The sequence below is a fragment of the Schistocerca gregaria genome, chromosome X, assembly GCF_023897955.1.
Source record: "Schistocerca gregaria isolate iqSchGreg1 chromosome X, iqSchGreg1.2, whole genome shotgun sequence".
NCBI classification, from domain to species: Eukaryota; Metazoa; Arthropoda; class Insecta; order Orthoptera; family Acrididae; genus Schistocerca; species Schistocerca gregaria.
Window position 1 is genome coordinate 290,680,037 of NC_064931.1, and position 21,696 is coordinate 290,701,732.

Below are 21,696 nucleotides of genomic sequence, written 5' to 3' on the forward strand. Positions count from 1 at the left end.
AAATGGTATTTCAGGTACTGCCACACCCTCAGTATTTTCCTGTTCTCCTGACTTGGCCCCTTCCAGTTACCACCTGTTCAAGGCTATGAAAAAAATCTCTATCTGGACATCATTTCCCAGACTTCCAGAAACTGTGAGCAGCTGTCTTGTGGTGGGTGTGACAGACTATAAAAAAGTTGTTCATGAAGGGCCTACAGTAGTTAAAGGGGTCAATTTAGAAGGAGACAATATGCATTGCAGTACCAGGAACCCCATTTCAGTGATGGCAGCCGTATCTTTCCAACTCCTATGGGGGCAAGCATTGTCGTATTGTCATATAATATTTTTGTGATGGTGCACACTCTACAAACACAGGCACGAATCACCTGTGAATATCCAAAATGTTTTCGCCCCCCCCCCCCCCCCAATAGAAACTATGTTGTCCAGCACAGTCTTTCAAGACCACATTCCATGTTGCCTGCTCACATAATTGGCTGTAAGATGCAGGGATTACACTTCTAGTGAATGTTCTGTTACCTACAGTTAGACCAATAGCACTCACAGTTGCAACTGTAATTATTAGTCAAATGGTACTCCATGATGGATGGGATTTTGAAGTGTAACTCAATGTGAAATGCCCCTCGTATAAATACTTTAATTTGACACTATTGCCATATGTTCCCCACAATGATTATGCTACTGGCTCCTACAAAAGTAATATTACTTCTCACACCCTGTCAGTGAAAAATTTAATTCTGCAGATTGTGTTTGCAATACCATATATTAACCTGAATAAAATTGAAATTTTTGATTGAAACCGTTAAGATCACAACTTCATATTTCAATACTTATTGCATTACAAAATTTAATATTTCTTAATATTTAGTCCCGAACACTTACTGTTAAAATATGTTTTGCTTACTTTTAATACTATACTAATGTCAATTTTCTGAAGTTTCGATTGACCTTGTACCAAATAAAATACTGTTTAACCTGACCACATCATCAAACCAGCCACAAGCAATAATGACAAAATATAAAGAATACGTGGAGAAAACAGCACAGAAGGTCCTGGTGTGATGTCTCCAGAGAAGAATTTCTCAAATAAGAAACAAATGATGATATATCAAGAAGAAACAAGGATATGTCTGTAACCAGGAAAGTAGTGTTGACACTTTTCTTTCAGTCATTCAGTTGTTCATTACATACCCTACTCCTATCATAACAACTGCCTCCATATCAGAGAAGAGGACCCCACATATTTTTGGCACATAGAGATTTTGTAAAACTACATTGTTTTTTCTATCAGTAAGTTAGATTTACAAAACCACACACTAAATTATCAGCAATACACCATAGCAAACAAATTTTATGAGAAAGATGTTCAAACTGAAAGAGTTTTTTATACTAATTAACATTGTTTTTGACTGACATCAGATATCACTTGCAAATTTATGGAAATACAAAGGAAGTGTAGTTCATTAAATCACATCTGGTCTAAAGAAATTACTGTGAACTCTACCATTACAACAGTTACAATCAACTGCAGAGCAGATAGAGCACAAACATACGAGTACATGCTCTGAAAAACTGCCGAATTCAAATCACTTCCTACTGAACCTAAATGCGAAATGCTTAGTAAAAATTGCAATAATAAGACAAACAGAATAATTCACTCAAATATTCATAAGAGTAATTTACAATCAGCTTCTCCTTCCTGGTAGTAGTTTTTTTGCCATACTCGTGTGATTAAACATGTATTTCTGTTGTAGGAAAGTTCTTGTAGAATGTAAATACTTTAGGATTAAACGATACCACTCACCAAAAAGCAGAAGCATTGAGCTGTTGGTCAGCACACACAAAAGGAAGAGAACTTGCTAGCATTCAGATCTTATCCTTTGCTGAGCTAGAGTAAAATAACCACCCCCCCCCCCCCCCCACACACACACACACACACACTTCAATGCACACATGCTTTTTTGTGGCAGGTGGACTGGTTGTGGTGGGGATACTGTTGTGTGAGGTAGGTAGAGGGAGAGGGAGGTGGGAGGCTGGGAAAGGGACTGGGGGTGAGTGGCTAGCAGCTCGGAGGGAGGCAGCTGGTTTGCTGGCTAGGAATCAAGGAGGGAGAGGCGACAGGTATAAGGGCTGGCACGATTGTCGCGGTTGACGGAAAGTGACACATGCTGAAGGCAATGTGGGATGTGAATTTGGAGGGTGGGACAGGATGGAAGACGGAGAAACTGTCAGGTGGCAGGTGTGGGTAGAGTGGGCTACCTCAAATGTACCACACAACCAGATGAGGAGGATCGTCATCACAACAAGAGTTTTAGATTATAGAATGTTTGCCAGCACACTCCAGACATGTCTTGTGTAAAAGGTTGTCTATTATCCACTATTTGGGCTATTAATTGCCTTCAAACACCTGTAGTGCCAAATATTGTAAATTAAGATGGTAGTGTTTTTCTCTACAGGCCACCTGATCCCATTCATTGCACTCACAAACATTGCAGATGATCTTCAGGAATGAAACACAAAAACGTTCATTTGGCAGAGTCAAACTGGCCTAACATGAAGTGGTTTGGTTTGTTACTTGGTACCAAACTAACCTAACTGACAATACATCGTGCAATATTTCAATGAACTGTAGTACAAGGAGTGCACTCTAGTGAGAAAAATATAGTACCCATTTGAAAACAACGTCTGCTTAAATATTCAAGCCAATTAATACTAAGTTCTAGTTCACTTGAACTGCCCCCGGTATCTTCTCTGAACTGTGTGCACCCAAACATAAGATTGAGAAACTCTTGCATGTTTTGTTTAATTCTACTACTACACCAACTATATCCAGAGACCTGGCTACACACAACTGGTTATTTCTAATCAGTGATTCATTCAAAAATTATAACAACTGCTGCTGAATTGAAAAGGATAATTAAAAAGAAACCATAATTTTTGTACAGGGTCATATTTGAACAACTGCTGCAACAAATGTTTAAAACATATCCTTATCCGTACCATAACATGAAATACAATGGTGCAACAGGGGCAGAACAGGGGACTGAGCTGTTTCATGAAAATTGCCTGAAATCCATAAATGTAAGATTTAATGGAACATATAGAAGAAAAACAAGAAGAAATACTTTTCCCAGAATACAAAGTCAGAATCTGTAGCTGGTCACAGTTTACACAAGAAATCAGTTCATTATCTCTCCGTAGTGGTACAGGCAGTTAAAGCAACGACACTGGTCTTTAAAACTTCTCCAGATTATGGGGTTTAATATTATCTGCCTAGGACAAAAAAATCCACCACAGTAATACCATGGAAAAATTCAATTACAAATAACTTAATTGTAATATAACAGTTTTGCTTACAATTAGTAAGTTTGCGTATAGGTCAGTAACCTGTAGCACTAGAGTTAATTACTTTTATAAACTGTGAGGTTAAAGAAATTACCTTCTCTCCTAAAATGGTTCTTTGTCATTTGCCATTAGGCTGCTAGTCTCAAATGTATTGTAAAATTAAAGATGACTGGCTACATAATGTGGACCAACAAGCATATCCACATCATGCAGATCAACTTCTCTCTATATATATAACATGGTCTCTTCATTAATGCTAACATTTTTTTTGAATTTATGAAATATATATTTCTTTGTTCACCTGTTATACTTTTTGAAGGCATTTTGGTAAATTTAGATGCAATTTTAATAATGAAATAGTCATTTTTGCTTGAGACCAAGGATTTCTTCTCTCAAAGCATCTCTAAACCATTAGTCACGAAAATTATTTACAAGTTACAGTAAACAGTTTGAAAAATCAAATGCGATAATTATGTACAGACTGAACTGCTACTCATGGGAAAATTTGATCTGATGTATGTGATAACGTTATTACTTCATTTTCCCACTAAGCAGGCAAGAAGTTAAAATAGTAACACACACATTTCAAAGATATTTGCGGCAAGAGCTGTGAAAGGAGTATGTCAAATAAAGCACCACAGTTCTGCAACTTTAAGTGATTAATGAAATACTGAAATGCTTCCACTGTTTGAGTCCACAATAGTGTAATCGCACGTTACTGATACTAACGAGCAACTATGTACAAAATGCCTTCTTAATTATTTGTTGTATTTCATATTTGGCTGGAGTTTCACATCACACAGACATACCTTTTCTTACAAAATGAGTGGAGATAATCTGCATGTGAAATATGCAACCAACCACAAGTGTAAGTCACAGTATCTACAAACATGAGGAGAGCTGCTGCTGATGAACTTAGATACGGCTCTTAAAAATAAAGCTGATTATGGACACTGAGGCCCAAAAGCAACACACAAATTTCATAGGTGGAAAAATTCTCCTCTGTTATAAGTAATGTCACTTCTTAGCTATAACTTTTTAGGACTGTTACCAATTGGATGAAATTGATAAACTGCCCACGGAGACTTTTCTTCAAGGCAAATAATTAGTATTTAAATTGATACAACTTCTGTCAATTGACCCTGATAGGTGTTCTGTACACAGCAGTTGAAAGAAATATTACTATTACATCATTAAACTCAGTGACTCCTTCATTCCTGACAAACACTCAATGCCCAACAACAAATAATATTCAATATCTTTTCCTCATTTTAGTAACTCAAAACCACTTTCAATAATTTCCTTATTTCACAAAAAGGGTAACACGAGTTTCATTTTATATACTGCATGCTGTCTCTTCAAGGACAGGTGTACTTAAAAATGGAAAAAAAGCCTGAAAAAAGTAACAATCTCTAAATTATTTTTCTGCAAGCATGTCGTGTATGCTGTACACTGTCATCACTGTGACTGACATTTATCTCACATTTATAATATTTTGATCATATTAATATAGTCGCAGGTTCAAATCTTGCCTCAGGCACGGATGTGTGCGATGTCCTTAGGTTACTTAGGTATAAGTAATTCTAAGTTCGGGAGGACTGATGACCTCAGATATTGAGTCCCATAGTGTTCAGAGCCTTTTGAAACATTTTCTTTTTATCATATTAATGTTCTGCTCACTTTGAGTAGCCTGTGCTATGCCTTAAGAATTCTTAGCCAAAGCTGTGATGTGACCACCATCAAAACTGTATACTTTGCACTAGTGAACTCAGTCCTCTCATCTGGCATTCCATTCTGGGGGGCAATAAATAGGAAAATATTCGTTATGCAAATGCGAACTGTCAAGTTCATGTTAAGATCGCCACTGCACACACCTACCAAACCAACATAAAAGAACTCAGAATATCACCTGTACCATGTATATACATCCTAGAGACTGTTTCATTTGTCAGTAAGAATCTTCTTCTCTTCAAAACAAATAATGACATTCATGATCATGACATCTGCAGTGTAAGCAACATTCATCTAGATAATCAGAGACTTAGTAAATGCCATGATGGCGTCAGGCACATAGGCAGCATACATTATAATAAATTACCTTGCTCAGTCAAGAATAATAAAAACTCTTTCAGGAAGAAAGTTGACAATATATTGCTCCAGCATTGTTTTTATTCTGTTGCTGAATTTATGGAGACCAATTCATGTCATGTGTAGCTTTAATTTAGTCTAATATGTCAATCTTGAATGACTGTAATGTAGATATGTATTTTATGTATTCTGTCCTATAGTCACTGTAAGAAAAAGTATTATGCTTCAAACTTGTATCCCATGCAATGAACATGATTTTGTGGACACACACACACACACACACACACACACACACACACACACACACACACACACACACACACACACACACGTCATTTCCCACCATTTATTTGTATTATGTTAGCCACCTTCATAGCCGAGGTCAGTTTGATGTGGAGGGAGCCACTTTGATATTTGATAATGCGGAAGTTTTCATCTCCAGTTTTTGACTAGGCACGGGAGAGGTGTGAGCCTTAAGCCCACTGGTCTTTTACCAATGTATTGGATTAAATTCCCAACATCTCTGGCGTGTGTTGTACATGGCGTGCATATGGTGGTGGTGGTGGTGGTGGTAGTGATTTGTCCATTAGATGGAGACACTGGACGTGGCTATCTTTTTGATATTAGATAACAGTGAACTATGTTCCAGTAGACACTCTGCCAAACCTTGAAATTTCCGGTAACATTCTAGGTTAAAACTGAACTTAAATGTAAATAAAAATGCATGTTCAAAAATATAAAACCAGCCAAATTACTTATGAGTACAGCAGAGAAAAATGGGATAAATGAAATTGGTCTGCAACGGCAAATGTACTTTTGGGACTGCACTTGTTACTATCTTTATGATGTGACATTACAGACATCAGACTGGAGAAGTACACAGATGGCACATACCATGCCATCTGTCCCAGGGCAACTAACCCATAAAAACATGGTTCAACATTTAGAGTTCAATCAAAAGTTGCTTGAAATACTAACTATTAACAGATTTAAAAAATGCTACTGAACACTGAATTAGTTATGAAACAAAGTTCTAATAATCTGACACATAGAGAAAGCAATAGCAATGCGTCTGAATATTCCTTGACGATGCTCATTTAACAAAAGCAAGTCAAGCAAGCAAGAAGTGTGGGCAGTACAATGATGTGCAGTATCTACACTGTAGATGGAAACACAACTGTACATTATGACAGGGAAGTAACAAATGAGTTTTACGTTATACTATGACTTCTTGAGGTTTCTGAGATTAGCGTAAAAAAAGTTACAAAGGACTGAAGATGGATTTGTTCCATCATGACATAGCACAGTTCAACAGTACTACAATACAAGACCCCTAAGCTGCTGTTTTTGTTCTTCCTTCCATATTTTTCTTTAGACTTGAAACCTTTCCAAAATTTGTATTCTGTTTTGAAACATGTTCCACTCTAGGATAAGGATTATCAGCGCCTTTCCAAGCTGCCTTAATCCAGGTGGTTGTGATCGTCTTGTTCCGAAGGTAAACAATATTTGTTCGCATATTCTATTTTGCTCCATTCTGTACAGGTATCCACGAAATATCCACCTCCTTTTCCCTCACGGTTTCCAAGATCATCTCTACATTCTGCATTGTACCCATGATTTTTTGTAGGATTCTTCTTGTCAGGATCTCCAGCTTCACTATCCTTTAGTTCATTCAGAGGCACTCACTAGCATTATCATCATCATCATCATCATCATCATCATCATCATCATTCTTATTTCTACTTTACGCATATTGAAAATCCCTGGTCCATTAAAACTGAATAATGTACTGCAATTCTATCAGAGACTCTTGCCTTTTGCATGATTTAACAGCCTAACCTATGAAGGCCTGCTTAACAGCCTGGTTCAAAGTTACAATCTGCCAGTATCCCACCCCTTTATTTTCCCAACTGGTAAAGCAACTGGAAATTAAGAACTGCTTCTAGTTGATATTTACAAACTAATAAGTATGAAATAAGAAAAGGCATCTATGCATACAATTTCACCAAGACTATAAAAATAAAAAATAAAAAAATATGTTTTGTTAAATGCTCAGAATGAATATCTACTTCTGATCTGGGTTTAGAGGTTTTATTGTATGTGGATAATTTTTGGTTAAATCTATGATGTACATGTATACATTAAAAATTCTGTAACACCACAAAATTAACAAACCTGTTATACAAAAATGTGCCAAATCTGCAAGAGTATAGATGATCCAGTATAGTTAGCAGAAAGTGATCATTGAACTCAAATGCATTTGGGAACTGTGTTGTTATCTGCCACACACAATCAATAAATTGCAGAAAAACAGGGGATCTATCTGCATCAGAGTGATGATCATCACCATGGCCAATTCTCTGAAACAAGAGGTTTGTTAAATCCAATGATAATGTAGTTCATAAAAAGAAAATATACATTAATTTTGTAAATTCAAGTAAGCAAGAAGAGAGAAACATGCTATGACTATTTCATTCAATAATGCAGTTAAACTGTCTTAGCATGGTTTATCAAAATTCTTTTAGATCAGCCTTGCACTAGCAGACCTTAACACTGTGAAATCACTTATCTTTCAACTTCAACAAAAACAAGTTTTGGAAAGATGTATCTGAGCATAAAAATAATTCCTAATAAAACTGTTTATTGCATCATTTCTATGGCATACTGCTTAGCATGAATGCAAAAACACGCAGATTCATTTCTGCATACAACAACCTGAATATATAATTAAAAACTGAACTTGGTCATACTGTACATTGCAGTTATTGAGAAAAGCTGCAATGTGGGAGACTAAATGAATAACAGTGCTTGTCAATTCTCATTTGGACTTTTTTCTGTTCGTGCAACACACAAACTAATGAACAAGATATAGCCACTGGATTTTGAGGTAAACTACAGGCTTCCATTTAGAACAGCAAAAAACATAGAAAAACTCATAAAAGACATATGTTCCAGATACAGCTATGTTGGTCTCGTCTGATGTAGCAAACATGAACTCCACAATCTGTCAAAGAAATAATCAACACAATAGAGCATGACCTACATACTTACCATCAGTTACCACAAGCACACAGAACAGAGATAAAAACACTCGTACACCACATTACTGACCAAAATTACTTTAAATTCAATAAAGAATTCTACTTACAAGAAAAAGGACTGCTAATGTAATCCCCAATTTTAGGATAGTTAGCAAGTATCTTCATGAACAACATAGAAGAAAGAATTTCCCAGAAAATATACAATAGAGTGTACTGGTGGAGATGCATGGATGGCAACCTCCGATTGGCAAAAAATAATGGATACCAAGAATTCCTAGTAACAAAACTGAACATGAAAATCAAGAAAAACATAAAACACCACACAAATCCAGAGACCCACATCACTCGCCAGAAACACACACACACACACACACACACACACACACACACACACACACACACCATCACCACCTTCACTACAAAACAAGGGAACACAGAAATTTAACAGACAAGCTGGTGCACTCATATGGAAACAAACTGATATATAGAATTGGGAACATCCTCAAGAAACAAGGAATAAAAATAGTGTACCACAGCAACAAATCTATACAGAGATGTCTAAAAATAAGGATGATCAGACTTGCAACTTACAAAAATCTGGCATTTACCAAGTCCAGTGTAACAGCTGTGATGCTCTGCTCTTAGGACAGACAGGCAGAATTTTTGAAATATAATACAAGGAACACAAAAGAGAATAGAAATATGGCACCAGCCACTCAACATTTGCAGAACACCTCTGGCAAGAAATCCATCCCTATCACGATAAGAAAGGACACGAAAATAGATTGAGCAACAAGAAACATACCCTAAATCTATAAGAAAACTTCCAAATTCAAAAAGCGATAATGGAAAAGAACCACATAATAAACGACTTGACAAACATCAGCAACCACACACTATTTAAACTAACAAAACATATAGCTGAAAAAGAACAACCCCCATGTTGTTGTTATCTTCAGTCCTGAGACTGGTTTGATGCAGCTCTCCATGCTACTCTATCCTGTGCAAGATTCTTCATCTCCCAGTACCTACTGCAACCTACATCCTTCTGAATCTGCTTAGTGTATTCATCTCTTGGTGTCCCTCTACGATTTTTACCCTCCACACTGCCCTCCAATGCTTAATTTGTGATCCCTTGATGCCTCAAAACATGTCCTACCGACCGATCCCTTCTTCTAGTCAAGTTGTGCCACAAACTTCTCTTCTCCCCAATCCTATTCAATACCTCCTCATTAGTTACGTGATCTACCCATCTAATCTTCAGCATTCTTCTGTAGCACCACATTTCAAAAGCTTCTATTCTCTTCTTGTCCAAACTAGTTATCGTCCATGTTTCACTTCCATACATGGCTACACTCCAAACAAATACTTTCATAAACAACTTCCTGATACACAAATCTATATTCGATGTTAACAAACTTCTCTTCTTGAGAAACGCTTTCCTTGCCATTGCCAGTCTACATTTTATATCCTCTCTACTTCAACCATCATCAGTTATTTTACTTCCTAAATAGCAAATCTCCTTTACTACTTTAAGTGTCTCATTTCCTAATCTAATTCCCTCAGCATCACCCGATTTAATTTGACTACATTCCATTATCCTCGTTTTGCTTTTGTTAATGTTCATCTTATATCCTCCTTTCAAGACACTGTCCATTCCGTTCAACTGCTCTTCCAAGTCCTTTGCTGTCTCTGACAGAATTACAATGTCATCAGCGAACCTCAAAGTTTTTATTTCTTCTCCATGAATTTTAATACCTACTCCAAATTTTTCTTTTGTTTCCTTTACTGCTTGCTTAATATACAGATTGAATAACATCGGGGAGAGGCTACAACCCTGTCTCACTCCTTTCCCAACCACTGCTTCCCTTTCATGCCCCTCGACTCTTATTACTGCCATCTGGTTTCTGTACAAATTGTAAATAGCCTTTCACTCCCTGTATTTTACCCCTGCCACCTTCAGAATTTGAAAGAGAGTATTCCAGTCAACATTGTCAAAAGCTTTCTCTAAGTCTACAAATGCTAGAAACGTAGGTTTGCCTTTTCTTAATCTTTCTTCTAAGATAAATCGTAAGGTCAGTATTGCCTCACATGTTCCAACATTCCTACGGAATCCAAACTGATCCTCCCCGAGGTCCGCATCTACCAGTTTTTCCATTCATCTGTAAAGAATTCGTGTTAGTATTTTGCAGCTGTAACTTATTAAACTGATAGTTCAGCAATTTTCACATCTGTCAGCACCTGCTTTCTTCGGGATTGGAATTATTATATTCTTCTTGAAATCTGAGGGTATTTCACCTGTCTCATACATCTTGCTCACCAGCTGGTAGAGTTTTGTCATGACTGGCTCTCCCAAGGCCGTCAGTAGTTCTAATGGAATGTTATCTACTCCGGGGGCCTTGTTTCGACTCAGGTCTTTAAGTGCTCTGTCAAACTCTTCACGCAGTATCTTACCTCCCATTTCGTCTTCATCTACATCCTCTTCCATTTCCATAATATTGTCCTGAAGTACATCGCCCTTGTATAAACCTTCTATATACTCCTTCCACCTTTCTGCCTTCCCTTCTTTGCTTAGAACTGGGTTGCCATCTGAGCTCTTGATATTCATACACGTGGTTCTCTTCTCTCCAAAGGTCTCTTTAATTTTCCTGTAGGCAGTATCTATCTTACCCCTAGTGAGATAAGCTTCTACATCCTTACATTTGTCCTCTAGCCATCCCTGCTTAGCCATAGAAATCACAAAATGATACCACGAACCAGGAAATATCCTCACCTTAAATCATCAACCACTGTACCACAGTAAAGCAATAGAGTACCAACGTCCCCCCCCTCTCCCCCCCCCCCCCCCCCCCCCACACACACACTTTCTCACTTCCTCTCCCCCTACCTAGTCAGAAAATATAAACGCTCACAAAGGGATAGCAGATGCTTCCACCACTACAAAAGAAAGGCATCCTGTAACAGCAAAACAAACTGGTGAAAGGACAGCGATACATCCCAACAAAGAAATGCAACTATATATATTACATGCAGTGAAAGTGCTGTGTGCAAAAAATAGACCCACACACACACACACACACACACACACACACACACACACACACACACACACACACACACGGATTTCGAAGAAGAATGCAATAAACAAAAAACAAAAAATAAAAAATAAACGTGAGTAACGAAAAGAATAAAAACTGTTTATAATAGTAAGTAACGCATACGAATTGTTCATGATCAGAACAGTCAAGATTGTAAGAGAAACAAACCATATTGTTACAGTGACCACTGAAGATGCTTTTTTCCAATACTGCTGGTGTTTGGAAATTAATCATTGTGTATGAGGTAACAATGTCTTTGATTGTTAACCTTTCATTTAGGTAGTGACCAATATCGTTCTCACAGTTCCATTATTTTAGATGCAGGACAGGCACAGTTTTTCTCTAATTAAAGAGTAAAACTTAGTCTTCGCCAATGAGTGGTAACATCGAAGTTATTACACAAATTTCAATCTTTCAATTATTCGTAGTGTAAAGAGCACATCTTTTACAAAATCTGGTAAAAAGTACGGTTCTGATGACTCAAGTGTGTAACATTGAATCGCATTGCTGTTTCATCAAGGAAATCCTACAGATGGCCGAAAGCTGGGAAATAATCTGAACTTGAAGTTACAGTTCTTTTTTTTTTTTACATGATAACAGGAAAGATGGGAAACCTATCTCTTGAGAAATAATCCTGTTAAGGTCCTTGGATATTGTGAAGATCTGAAATATAACACACAGAAAAAAATCTGTGGGAATATCAGTTGGTGTCACAGGTTTATATATAAAGAGGCTCCTCTACCTCACAAAGTACTTCACTAGCAGAGAGACTATCAGAAGATTTTACCAAGAAACTCAAACTTCCTGAGGCACATAATCCAAATGTGGCAGCAGCACTCTGACCCTTTACACCACATCAGCAATGCCACCGAGATGCCCACCGTTTTGGACATGCCGAGCCAGTGGGCTACAAAGGGGGGGGGGGGGGGGGGGGGGGGGGGGAGACAAGTATCTCATTATAAAAAACTGAAGACTTAACACAGAGAATAACCATGATGTAAGTAGTTACTGCAGAGGGAGGAAAACTGCCACTGTATTATTCTGAAGCATAAAACTTTGACCAAGTAAAATATCTCTACACAGTTAGTGGTTTACTGTCAAGAAAGAAGCTGAGTGATACCAGAATTAATGATGGACTGCTAGCTTCCGTTTGGAATTGTAGATCTGGTGTACTGCTCAGAGAAGGTATATTTACATAAGCCATAAAAAATTGCATATTGCCACTTATTTAGCGCACTGTGTTGCCAGGGAACATTTCTTCCCACAGAAATCGCAGCTGCATACTCGGCAACATTGCTGGCCACTGTTGCCCAGCATTGCTCCATTCAGTAATTTCCATTATTGTTATACACTGAACAGCCAAAGAAACTGGTACACCTGCCTAATGTCATGTAGTGTCCCCAACTGCACACGCCCCACACAATTACAGAGCCTCCATCAGCTTGAACTGTCCCCTGCTGACATGCAGGGTCCATGGATTCATGAACTTTTCTCCATACCCGTACACATCCATCCACACTCTTTCCAACCAGGCATGATGTTTCCAGTCATCAGTAGTCCAACGTTGGTGTTGACAGGTCTAGGCAAGGTGTAAAGCTTTGTGTCGTGCAGTCATCAAGGGCGCACGAGTGGACCTTTGGCGCTGAAATCCCATATTGATGATGTTTCATTGAATAGTTTGCATGCTGACACCTGTTGATGACCCAGAACTGAAATCTGCAGCAATTTGCGAAAGGGTTACATTTCTGTCACATTGCAAAAATTCTCTTTAGTCATCACTGGTTCCGTTCTTGTAGGTTCTTTTTCCAGACACAGCGATGTTGGAGATTTGACGTTTTACCAGATTCCTGATATTCAAAGCACACTAGTGAAATGGTTGTATGGGAAAATCCCCACTGCACTGCTACCTTGGGGATACTGTGTCCCATCACTCATGTGCCAATTATAACACCACGTTTAAACTCACTTAAATCTTGATAACCTGCCATTGTAGCAACAGTAACTGATCTAACAAATGTGGCACAAACTTGTCATCTCATATAGGCATTGCCGACCACAGCACTATATTCTACCTGTTTACGTATCTCTGTATTTCAATACCCATGTCCATAAAGGTTTCTTTGGTGCTTCAGTGTACACTGTCCGAGGTAATATACTACTGAGCCAGAAGTGTTAACACAAGCCACTGTATTGCTCTGAAATTGACTAAAGTGAGCAACTAGAAGTGAGCGTGGCTCTCCTACTTTTACATTTTACAAAGAAAAAATTAACAAGAAAAATAGAAATAGTGTTTTGTGGTGAATTATTTTTAATCTCATGAACAGATACTGAGTACCTTGGTCTTTCAGAATGTTTAAGCAGGATTTTGAACATATTTCACAGGCAAATGATCTGAGAACTGGTAAGAAATACCAATGTAAATACTATGTATCAGTTTACAGCCAGACTGGCAATAACCTTTTGGTTTGTGGCTACTGGTGATTTGTACAGGAGTGCTCAAGGTATTCATTAAAGTAGTCCGATACAAAAATCAGATGTTTACATTATTATGTCACTCTGGCTCCCTTTGTGCAATGAGAGAACTATGAAATTCATAATTGTGATAAATCTGACTTCAGTTATGGGGCGCAAAAAGCAATGTTTATGAAGACTGTAATGAAAAGAATGGCAGTTGGCAAATTGTTGTCCATGGACACAGATACACAAGTGATGAAGCCTAAAGACGTTCAGAAGCCTTAAGAACCTGATATGAATCTTCAGGTTTTGGCGGCACAAAAACTGTTCCATTAAGTTTCAGGTGTGCAGCCGCAAAAAATCTTCTTTTCCTTCTAATATTTCAGCTGTATAACGTTCAGCCATCTTCAGAGTGAGCCGCAAGACAAAAGTTCAGCCATCTCCAGAGTGAGCCGCAAGACACAGTCTTGCGGCTCACTCTGAAGATGGCTGAACGTTATACGGCCGAAATATTAGAAGAAGAAGAAGAAGAAGAAGAAGAAGGAGATTTCTTGTGGCTGCAGACCCGAAACTTAATGGAACAGCCTTAAGAACCTATGTGGAATACAATTATGACTCACTGCTGCAGATGATCTACTACAATGGTTGAAGCAAGAATACAGTTTTTTCAGATTGTGATCTTCGTAAATGTTACTTCCCATGTTGCATTGCTCTAGCTATAGATGTATTACCACTTTTATAAAATTTGTGATTCTGTTGTTGCCCACTTCAGTATCTACTGTCAATAAAAGAGCAACTGATACACACCAAGGATTGCCACCACTGGCTATGTTGCTATATTCTGTACACTAACAGATAGCATCTGATGAAGAGAGAGAGAGAGAGAGAGAGAGAGAGAGAGAGAGAGAGAGAGAGAGAGTGTGTGTGTGTGTGTGTGTGTGTGTGTGTGTGTGTGTGTGTGTGTGAGAGCGAGCGAGCGAGCGAGCGAGCGCGCGCGCACGCGCGCGAATGATCTATGAGATTTGTGCACTTGAGTCTCTCCTTCATTCTTATGTTTATGCTTAGATTTTTATTTTATTTTATAAAACTGGTCCTGAAAATTTGTCGCTTTATGAGTTTTCTGGAAACATTTATAGGTAGAAGCCATCCTCTGAAAGTAGGTGCACAAGCTGGAATAGCCAACAACCAACAAATAAACATGGGAGCTTGCAGTTTCTTATAATAACCACATATTCTTATAAAATGCATAGTTAGTCTGATAGCTGTATTTATCACCCGTGAGCAGGAAATGTAGGGGAGAGTCCAAATTTAGTACTCATTTTGGCCAGAAAGGTACATTCCACAAGTATGTGGGTCACATCAACGGGATACCACACTGACACTGGGATGAGTCCATTCCTATTGGAATAAAATCATGCATGCACCTGGATGGGCCAATGTATAGTGTAGTAGTGACAGCATCCTTCTCAACCACAACTAGAACAGTACACACTGTTCACAGCTACATGGGAGAAGGCACTTTTAAACCTCCAGCCAGAATGCTGCCAGGCACTGCTTGCAGTCTTTAATGGGGAGTCACCACGCATATGCACCACCAGATGATGCTAAATTCACATGACCCCACTGCTTGCATCTCTTATTGGCTGGTACATCTTTTTAAGCAGCCATATTCAAGGGTTTTGCCTCCAGATTCAGTAAACAGAGATTCATATCAACAGTAGTATGGGAGACTATGAGGAGCAAATTCCATCAATACTACTAAATATTAGTATATGTCACTGTCTTCTCTGAGTAGGTCAGGTCAGCATTCCAAACTATTTGTTATGATCAAGAACAGTAAACCATTTGTATATATTCAGCAATACAGAAAAACCAACAGCAATATGAAGTAATGTATATCACAATTATTAAATGTACATACCATTCCTATAATACGTCTCAACTTTTTTTATTTTATTTTATTTACACATCAAGTTCCATAGGACCAAACTGAGGAGCAAATCTCCAAGATCATGGAACATGTCAGTACATGAAATAACATAAAAATAATAACAGATAAAAATAAAATGTTTATGAACCCAAAAAAAGTCAACACATAATCAATGATACAACAAGAATCAGCTTAATTTTTCAAGGAACTCATCGATAGAATAGAGGGAGTAACCCATGAGGAAACTCTTCAGTTTCGATTTGAAATTGTGTGGATTTTTGAATTCTGGTGGTAGCTTATTGAAAATGGCTGCAACAGTATGCTGCACACCTTTCTGTACAAGAGCTAAGGAAGTCCTACCCAAATGGAGGTTTGATTTCTGACGAGTATTAACTGAGTGAAAGCTGCTTAATCTCGGGAATAAACTACTATTGTTAACAAGAAATGACAGTAATGAAATTACAATACTTATTGCCCGAACCGCCAATTTCTGAGCCAAAAATATACTTTTAGAATGGGAAGAGTTACATAATACCATATGACATAAGCAAACAAAAATAAGCAATGTACACTAATTTTTGTGTCAAACAATCACTCACTTCAGATACCGTTCGAATAGTAAAAATGGCAGCCTTAAGTCTTTGAACAAGATCCTGAACGTGGGCATTCGACGACAGTTTACTATCAATCTGAACACCTAGATATTTGAACTGTTCTGTTTCACTAATCATACACCCATTAAGTGAAATTAAAATGTCAGGTTTTGTTGAATAGTGTGTAAGAAACTGTAAAAACTGAGTCTCACTGTGATTTAGTGTTAGGTTCACGGCTTGTAGAAAATAAACTATGTCAAACTGCACCATTTAAACAGAGCCAATGTTGCACAAAACATCCTTTGCAACAAAGCTAGTGTCACCAGCAAACAGAAATATTTTAAGGTTACCTGTGATACTCGAGGGCATATCATTTATATAAGTAAGGAACAGGAGTGGGGCCAACCCTGATCCCTGGGGCAACCCACACTTGACTGTACCCAACTCAGACCCCCACATCACAGCCATTTTCATTGTGAATAATGACCTTTAGCTGTCTGTTGTTAAAGTAAGAGGTAAACCAATTGAGAGCTAATCCCCATATTCTGTAATGGGCCAACGTCTGGAGCAATATTTTGTGATCAACACAATCGAACGCCTTAGTTAAATCAAAAAATATGCTTAGAATTTGAAACCTTTTGTTTAACCCATCTTGTACCTCACAGAGAAAAGAGAATGTAGTATTTTCAGTTGTTAAACGACTTCTAAAGCCGTGCTGTACATTTGATAGCAAATTGTGTAATATAAAATGACCACTTATCCTTACATACACAGCCTTTTAAATAAATTTAGCAAAAAATTGATGGCATAGAAATAGGTCTAAAATTGTCTACATTATCCCTTCCTCCATTTTTATAAAGTGGTTTTAGTACTGAGTACTTTAATCGCTAAGGAAACTGAGCATTCCTAAAGGAAAACTTACAGATAAGGCTAAATGCAGGGCTAACATGTGCAGCACTGTACTTTAATATTCTGCTAAGCACTCCGTCATAACCATGAGAGTTCTTAGTCCTCAATGATTTAATTATTGACTCAATCTCCCCCTTGTCTGTATCGCAGATGAGTATTTCAGACATCAATCTTGGAAAGTCATTTGCCAGGAGAGTTGTAGAAACTAAATTTTTATTTAATTCACCAGCACTGCTCAGAAAATGGCTGTTAAATACTGTACATATATCTGATTTATCAGTAACAGAAATATTTTTACTACAAACTGACTTTATTCTGTTGACCTTGTGCTGCTGACCACACACTTCCTTCACAACTGACCATATGGTTTTATTTTTATCCTGTGAATTAGCTATTCTATTTGCATACGACATACTCTTTGCCTTCCTAATAACATCTTTAAGCACCTTACAGTACTGTTTGTAATGGACTACTGTAGCTTGATTGTGACTACTTCTAACATTTTGATGTAATTTCTAATTTGTTTTACACGATATCCTTATCCCACGTGTCAGCCACCCAGGCTGCCTTTTACTGCTAGTACCCTGTTTAGAACATTCTAATGGAAAGCAACTATCAAAGAGCATGAGAAATATGTTAAGGAAAGCATCATATTTATCATCTATGTTCTCAGCACTATGAGCATCCTGCTACTCATGTTCCTTAACAAAGTTTAAAAAACTTTCTATTGCTGTTGGATTAATTGTAATTATATGTGACATTTGTTTGAGTGCAAAAGCCTTTGAATGTTAGAATTTGTGCATCATGGTCTGAAAGGCCATTCACCCTTTTACTAACAGAATCCCCATCTAGTAATGAAGAATGAATAAAAATATTGTCTATGGCTGTGCTACTATTCCCCTGCACAATAGTTGGAAAAAACATAGTCAGCATTAGATCATACGAATTTAGGAGATCTATCAACATCCTTTTTCTTGCACCTATATAAACAAAATTTATATTGAAGTCACCACATGTAACTATTTTCTGGTACTTCCTATCAAGTGAATCGAGAACCCCCTCCAGCTTGAGCAGAAGTCAGAATTAGGGAACCTATAAACAACAATAATTAGATGTTTAGTTTCGCTAAATTCAACTGCCCCTGCATAACATTCAAATATCTGTTCAGTGCAGTGCAGTGTTACATCTATGGACTCAAATGGAATACTGTTTTTTATGTACATAGCCACTCCCCCACGCCCCAAGGAACTTTAAAAACATCCATTTAATCTGTATCCTGGTAAAGGAAGCCTCTGAACTGTCAAATTATTGAACTGTTGCTCCAATATACCAATAATTTCAGAGTCAACATCTATGAGCAGTTCACTAACTTTATCTCTAATACCTCATATTTTGATGAAATATGCTAGTTCCTTCTCTACGTGGAAACATGACATCCTCTGAAGGTGAGCTCTTAGTTAGAGGGACTTTCTTTAAGCAGGTATACCTATCAGCTGATTTCAATCTAAAAACGTTTCAGCTGTAACACCAACTACTACAGGAATTTTTCCATGAGTGATCCCACCACCACCCACTACACTGTCACCTTTAAGCTTTGCCAACCTTCCCTTCCCATACCTATTGAGGTGCAGGCCATGCCTAGTGAAACACGATCTACTGATCTAGTCAACTGGCACCACTGAAATGTGACCCATGCCCTCTGCCATCAGTGTCCTCCTCAGCCCCACATTTGTGTGTCTAACAGCCGCATTAAGATGAGGCCAATCATGACACTGAATCATTTGCACAAAATGCGCATTACTGCCACCAGTTTGATTAACTATCTTTACCAGGTCACCACCTACATCATATTCCTCATCCCTATCGAGACAGTTCCCTGCTCCACTCAATATCACTACCTGATCCTTCTTCGTAAAATTCCTACACGACTCCCCTATGCTGTCAGTCAGCTGAGCCAACACTGCATGAGGCTTCACAATGCTGTTGACCTGGTACTCACTCCCCAACAGTGCCTGCAACTGCTGGCCAACACCTCTACCATGCGAACTACCTAGCAGCAGAACCTTCTTCTTTCTGTTAGACTTTGCAACTGACCTAGTCGTCCTAACTGCTGAGGACTGCTGTATGTTCCCTACATCTACAGCTACAAGGGGCTCCTCTCCACTCAACTCTGACAGTTGGTCAAATCTATTACATACACGCAAAGTATAACTGCCTGAATACCACCTCATCCTAGCTGCCTTCTTACCAACTGCCAGTTCCCATTTCCCAGCACCCTTCATCCTCCTCAACCTATCTAGTTCCTCCTTTGCGTGTTGTAACTGCACCTGAAAGGCACATGTATTATGCTCCTGCTCCTCTATCAACTTATTTCTGCATTTCTGCTACAGATTCTGCATTCTCAGGAGAGGATCTTGTTAAGAGTAGTTGTGGTTAAGCATTCATTTTCCTATCCATTTAGGATTATAAGCGAGTTGTGATCATATATCAGTGCTGAGGGTTCGGAGGTCCAATAACTTTCTTGTTGTAGCTTGTTTGGCCCTGTTACCAGGATGTTCATTAGCTGTAATGCCCACATGGCTCTAAGTCAAAATAAATGTGAGGATGTTCATGCATGAAGCTCTACTAGCTGGTCATGGATATTCTACGCAATTTCATTACAGCAGTGAATAGTTTGTACGCAACTCACTCAATTGCAACATTTTAGGATGCTCTCACTCTCGTGTGGGCTATAAACACAGTACATACATTCAATAGAGATCACCATTCAGAGCTACTGCTATAGATGAACACAAAACCCACTCAGTCACTGATTCTGGCACCATTAGTGTCAATAGTTTTGGAATTGAGGTAGTCATTGAGATCTGAGTGTTGTGATGTCACTGGTTTGGTGTTCTCCTTTGACTTTTGTGAGAGGCCATGACACATCTTGGACCAGGTTACTCACCAAGGAGGTCGATCTACCACATACCTGAGGAATAAGTTGGAGGTCTCATTTGCAAACAAGAAACTAAAAGCACCACACAGGTGGCACTCAGTCATGAAAGAAATTGTTCTAACACAAACCTGTTCTGCATTGCTTTATGGGAAGTAAAAGTACAAGATCTTACATGGTCCCACCTGTCGCCATATGAGGGTACATAATGCACCCAGGAAAATTGTCATAAAAGATGATTTTGGTAGTACAGGTGTTATGATGTGGGGCGGCATAATGTAGCATGCGACTAGTAGCTGAAAGGCCACACCGACAGTATGGCAGCGCAATCTTTACCAGGCCAAACATACAGATCCTTTCAAGCAGTATAAACGACATCAATGTTACTGAAGTGCTAACCATTGAACTTAGTGACTGCACTGTTATATCAGTGTACAAACCACCAACTGTGGACTTTTCCAACTCCAACGTAAACAATTTTAATAAAGACAGAATTAATTTTGTAATTGGTGATTTCAACAGCCACAGTACGCAGTGGGGCTACCAAGAAGACGACGACAATGGCACGGCTGTGATCTGCTGGGCTGAGCTAAACAACCTAAAACTTATACATGACGATAAACTGCCTGCTTCCTAAAACAGTTGCAGATGGGGGGAGAGGTTATAACCCGGACCTCATCTTCGTTAGCCATCAAGTAACGTCCCAATGCTCAAAAGGAGTTTGCTCACCAATACCATGTGCCCAGCACCGTCCAATAATGTGCCAGATCACATCTGTTGTTAAACCCCATAGCGTGCCTTTTCGCCGTAGGTACAATTTTAAGAAAGCAGAATGGTGAACCTTCCTAAACCTCATGGAAGATTCTGTAAACAACCTGAACCAAGATTCTATGACAATTTCGTGAAGGCTGTGCAGTGGTGTTCCAAGCTATCGATCCCTAGAGGATGCAGAAGCAATTATGTTGAAGGCATTACGCCAGAATCAGAGGACCAGTTTCAGCAATACCTGACACTGTTTGACGCAAACCCTCTATCTACGGAAACTATCACTGCGGGCGAGCAGCTAACTGAGTCACTAGCTAAACCCAGGAGAGAGAAATGGACATGAAAAGGAGCAGTCAGAAAGCCTGGACACTCAAACGTCTCAACAATGACCCAACTTTCTCTCCAGGACATGCTCCCGTCACAGCCGACCAAATAGGCCACCAGCTTCTCAAGAATGGGAAACCCGACACCAAAATCAGGAAGTCGGAGACCAAAATAGACAGGATTGAACACCAAGAAAATTCAACTCTGACCACCCCTC

The 21,696-nt window shown here is 38.6% G+C and overlaps 1 protein-coding gene across 2 annotated transcripts in view; it reads right to left on the reverse strand.

The window, feature by feature from the left end:
- LOC126299610 (myotubularin-related protein 2) overlaps positions 1-21,696 on the reverse strand; it is a 160,839-nt gene that overhangs the window by 22,954 nt on the left and 116,189 nt on the right. For both annotated transcript variants that reach the window (XM_049991643.1, XM_049991644.1), the window contains one exon: positions 7,606-7,790. In XM_049991643.1, coding sequence (XP_049847600.1) covers positions 7,606-7,790 — 185 coding nt within the window. The remainder of the gene's footprint in view (positions 1-7,605; positions 7,791-21,696) is intronic.